Source organism: Mytilus trossulus, unplaced genomic scaffold (assembly GCF_036588685.1).
Source record: "Mytilus trossulus isolate FHL-02 unplaced genomic scaffold, PNRI_Mtr1.1.1.hap1 h1tg000158l__unscaffolded, whole genome shotgun sequence".
Taxonomy (NCBI): Eukaryota; Metazoa; Mollusca; class Bivalvia; order Mytilida; family Mytilidae; genus Mytilus; species Mytilus trossulus.
Genome location: NW_026963304.1, coordinates 1,651,702 through 1,656,710, shown reverse-complemented (window position 1 = coordinate 1,656,710; position 5,009 = coordinate 1,651,702). Strand labels below are relative to the sequence as shown.

General features: G+C 34.3%; 1 protein-coding gene across 1 annotated transcript; it reads left to right on the top strand.

Moving 5' to 3' along the window:
* Positions 1–440: 440 nt before the first annotated feature.
* Positions 441–2,543, top strand: LOC134700560 (uncharacterized). Its single transcript, XM_063561939.1, has one exon. It carries the CDS (start codon positions 441–443, stop codon positions 2,541–2,543), a length of 2,103 nt encoding a protein of 700 aa, XP_063418009.1.
* Positions 2,544–5,009: the final 2,466 nt, after the last annotated feature.

Below are 5,009 nucleotides of genomic sequence, written 5' to 3'. Positions count from 1 at the left end.
GAAAACGTCCTAGATACGGATAAGTATACCAAAACTCTTGGAATGTTGTGGAACAGTCGTAGCGACGAGATTTTTTACCCTAAGCGTGATATTCCTACACCAGAACTACTTCAACATGTTACTAAACGAGAAGTTTTGAAATATTCTTCAAAGATTTATGATCCACTCGGCTTACTTAGTCCGGTTACAATTAGAGCGAAAATCCTGATACAAGAGTTATGGAAATGTGTATTAGATTGGGACGAACTTATACCAGATAATTTAAAGACTACGTGGATAGATTTGACCACAGATTTGGAAAAGGCAATACAATTCACTATGCCTTGATATTATTTTAGCAAGCCATCAACATCAACAGAATTAGTACTTCATGTATTTACAGACGCAAGTCCAAAGGCACAGCAGCTTATTTGAGTAACGAAAACGAAACAACTTTAGTAATGGCGAAAAACAGAGTAGCACCAGTCAAATGCTTAACCCTCCCACAACTTGAACTTATGGCAGCAATCATCGGCGCACGACTAGCTGCACATCTTCATTCAACACTTAATTATCAAAAAATTGTATTTTGGTCAGATAGCAGCATCGTTCTTCATTGGCTAACATCTACGAAGACTTTGAAACGTTTTATAGCTAATCGAGTGAAGGAAATAACAGAATTGACGCATCCATACAAATGGCGGTATTGCCCCACTGATAACAACCCGGCAGATCTTCTTACAAGAGGACTTACATTTGAACAATTTGACCAGAGTATACTTTGGCGGAAAGGACCACATTGGTTAACAGATAGTACAAAATGGCCAGAACTAAACAGCGCAACAAACACCGTTTTGACGTCACTGGTAGATGACAGAGAAAATGAAGAGGAATTGGACAACTTGAATATGACGCACCAAAATAGTCTAAGCAGTATAAAAAACATATTGAATATTTCGAACTATGGATCTTACATGAAGTTATTACGTATTACCGCGTATGTCATCCGTTTTATCCGCAACTGTAGACGAGATACGATTTCCAGAAATAGTGGACCACTGGAGGTCAATGAAATTCAAATAGCAGTAAATACTTGGATTCTAGATTGTCAGGAGTCTACGTATACAGATGAAATGTCATATCTGAGAGGAGCACAACACAGAAACACAAATAAAGTACCAAGAGTCCGACAATTGGGACTTTTCTTAGACGAAACCGGTCTTATTAGATGTAACGGGAGAATACACAACGCACCAATATCAGAATCAGCGAAATTTCCGTACCTTATACCGGCAAATCATCCGTTAACTAGACTAATTGTATTGGACGCACACGAAAAATTACTTCATAGTGGAATGAATGCTACAGTCACCTATATTAGACAAACGTTTTGGATACCAACTATTCGACAGTATGCAAAGAAATTACTCCGCAAATGCGTTATTTGCCGCAAAGTGAATGAAAAATCGTACGTTGCACCAGACCCACCACCTTTACCGAAAATCAGATTACAGGAAGTACCCCCCTTTACAGTCACAGGAGTGTACTTTACAGGAGCATTACTTGTAAGAGACGAAAATAGAATTTTAACAAAAGCATATATATGCCTGTTTACCTGCGCTTCTACCAGAGCCGTTCATCTAGAGGTGGTACCGAACCTAACTGAACAGTCGTTTGTTCAAGCTTTCCGGCGTTTCGTAAGCCGCAAATCAATACCTGAGACACTTATATCAGATAATGCAACTACTTTCATCGCAGGAGCAGAGGAACTAAAAAGATTATGTGAATCGGCAACACTAAAAGAAACGTTGTCTACACGAGGAATAGAATGGAAATTCATACCAAAACGCGCACCGTGGTATGGTGGATTCTGGGAGAGACTTATTACGCTAACAAAGACAAGCTTGAAAAAGACACTTGGAAGAACTCAAGTTAGTATGGAAACTCTACAGACTGTCGTGACAGAAATAGAAAGAATTTTAAATGACAGGCCACTTACATATTTTTCATCAAATATCAAAGATTGCGAGACGTTAACCCCCGCTCATCTTTTGTATGGTAGAAGGATATCAACGCTGCCATATCCGCAAATAGACAAAGAGGAATTCAACGATCCAATCTATATGAATCATAAAGAACTCAACAAATGTGCACAAAGACAAACTTTATTAATACAACACTTCTGGACCAGATGGAAGTCCGAGTACTTAACTTCATTGCGCGAATTTCACAAAACGTTAGGAAAAAACGAACAATCTATTCAAATTGGGGACATAGTTCAAATACACAATGAATCGCCCAGAGTTAATTGGAAACTAGGTATAGTTAATGAACTTATCAGAGGCAATGATGGACATGTACGGGCAGCACGAATACAGACAGCAATGGTGAGACATCCCGACCAATCGTTAAACTATTTCCGTTGGAGATATCGGGGACACATTCGGATGCTACAAGCGATCACACTGACGAGCAACATGAAGACACAACGCAAAGAAGTACTAGACCGAAACGAAATGCGAGGAGAGGATACGAAAGTGGACAACCAATGTAGACGAAAATGATGAGGGAGAATTACAAATTTTCAAAAGTACTTTCAAAGTTAATTCAAATTTTTCATTTATGTGAACAAGAACTTAGTTAATTCAATTTAATTCATTCATGGAGATAGAGACTTTTTTAATTTGATTATTTTACAAATATGGACAGTTAATGTGAAATTTAAGATAATTTGCACTTTTTGCGGCCCCCAGTATTTCGAGATTACCGCGGGATCACGACGTTCCTAAGTTTGTACATTACCATTGGCGACGTTGGCGACTTCAGTGACGTCACCGTGGGCTCTTTGAGTTGTTATTAAAAGTTATGGCTGAACAGACGTATTTGTTTATATTAGCGAAAATATCCTACTTTTAACCTCCACAGCTTTAAAGAATTAGAGAAAATCTAGAAAATCTAGAAAAAACACAAAACGTCTCTATAGAGAAAATTTAGTAAATTAGTTCGATACTTTAAAAGATAATAATCCAAAAGATTATTGGAAATGGTGGAGATTCTAGAGTACAATCACAAGACAATGTATCAGCCGAAGAATGGTTTCAGGGATTGAAATACTACTAAAAATATAAATAACCAGGGTCTAAATAAATTGTTCGCTGAAGCGGAGAAATGTCAGCAATTTAATGAGCTAGATTTTGAAATTTCTGAAAAAGAGGTTCTTGATGCACTGATATCTTAAAAATATAAGGAAGCCTGCGGATTTAACCAAATATCAAACGAAATATGTTTTTTTTTCTACATTTTACTCAACCCATTTTGAAAACATTCAATAATGTCTTAACTTGAGGAATCTTTCCTAAAATTTGTGTAAAAGTTTTTTTTAACTCCTATACACAAGTCAAGTGACACCTCAGAACCTAGTAATTACAAGGGAATTGCAATAATAAGTAACATTGGAAAGTTGTTTACTAGAATATTAAATAACAGACTAGAAAAATATTTAGAATAGCATGACATTATATCCCAAGAACAAATTGGTGTCTCTAAAGGTAAAATGGCTACTGATCGTCTTTTTGTCTTAAAACTCTAACAGATAAACACACACAAAAAGGCTCAAAACCATTATACACATGTTTTGTTTACTTTTGAAGAGCTTTTGATACGGTTAATCATTCAGGACTGTTTTATAAACTTAGTAAAATTGAAGTAGGAATCCATTTTGATAATTTCAGACTTTATATCACAAGTAAGACAAGGAGATCATCTGAGCCCACGTCTCTTTAAAATATTTACAAATGATTTTAAATCTTTATGAGATGAAACCTGTGACCCAGTATTGCTATCAAATGTTTCATCTAATTGTCTTCTTTATGCTGATGATTTTGTAGGGCTTACAGAATGCATTAAATAAGCTTGAAATCATTTGTCATAATTAGGGGTTAGAAGTTAATTTAAGAAAGACAAAGTCTGTAGTTTTTAATAAAATCTGGCCGTATTAAAGATGCACAGTTTTCATATAAAGACACATTAATCCAACGTACCCAACATTATACTTATATTGGCGTAACTTTTAGTGCATCTGGTTAAAAAACTAAACAATGACACAGAACTAAGTTATTTCTATAGACTGTGTAAAGTTCTAACAAAATGAAAAAAAGTGCATCTGAAATTCTGCAGATTTACATAATGAGTGAATAAGCACGCAGCAAATTGGGCCATTTTTAGGTCGTTATCCTCTAATGATAGATATTTTAAGGAACATGAATAAATCTTGGAAAAGAATTCATGTTAAAAATAATATTTTGTTAACAAATGCATACTCTCTCTCAAATACATTTATATCGAAAGCTGGAAAGAATTCTTGGGGAAATAGTAATGATGTTATCTGAAAATTACTTGATTTAAAAGAGTATCAAGTGCTCTCATCTAAAATAAACATTAATCATATGGTGAAAAAGAAATTATATTTAAAGTATTGTAGCATATGGAAGAAAGAATTATTTAATGATAAAAGACAAAATTAGACTTCTGGAATCAAACTTAGAAATTATCGATTATTCAAACCAAATATTAATTTTGAGCCATACTTATTGAAATTAACATATAATAAAAAATGTGTTTTAAAAAGATTTCGAATTGGAGCTCATAAACTTGAAATAGAAAAACGTCGTTACCTCAATATTAAACTAGAAAATAGAATATGCAAACTCTGTAATGAGGAAATAGAAGATGAGATGCATTTTCTTTTAACATGTAACACTTTGGATAATGTTATAAATGCCTTTCTAAGCAAAATACACAGTAAAAAATAAAAATATTTCATAACTTTGATAGCAAATCTCTTTTTATTTGGCATATGGGAAATAAAGATTAAAACTCTTCAACTTTGTACTTGTTTGGCGTTATAACTATTTTGATCTGAGCGTCACTAATGAGTCTTATTTAGACGAAACGCGCGTCTGGCGTATTAAATCATAGTCCTAGTATCTTTGATAATTATTTGATAATAATTTGTCAATTATTAGAGGTTT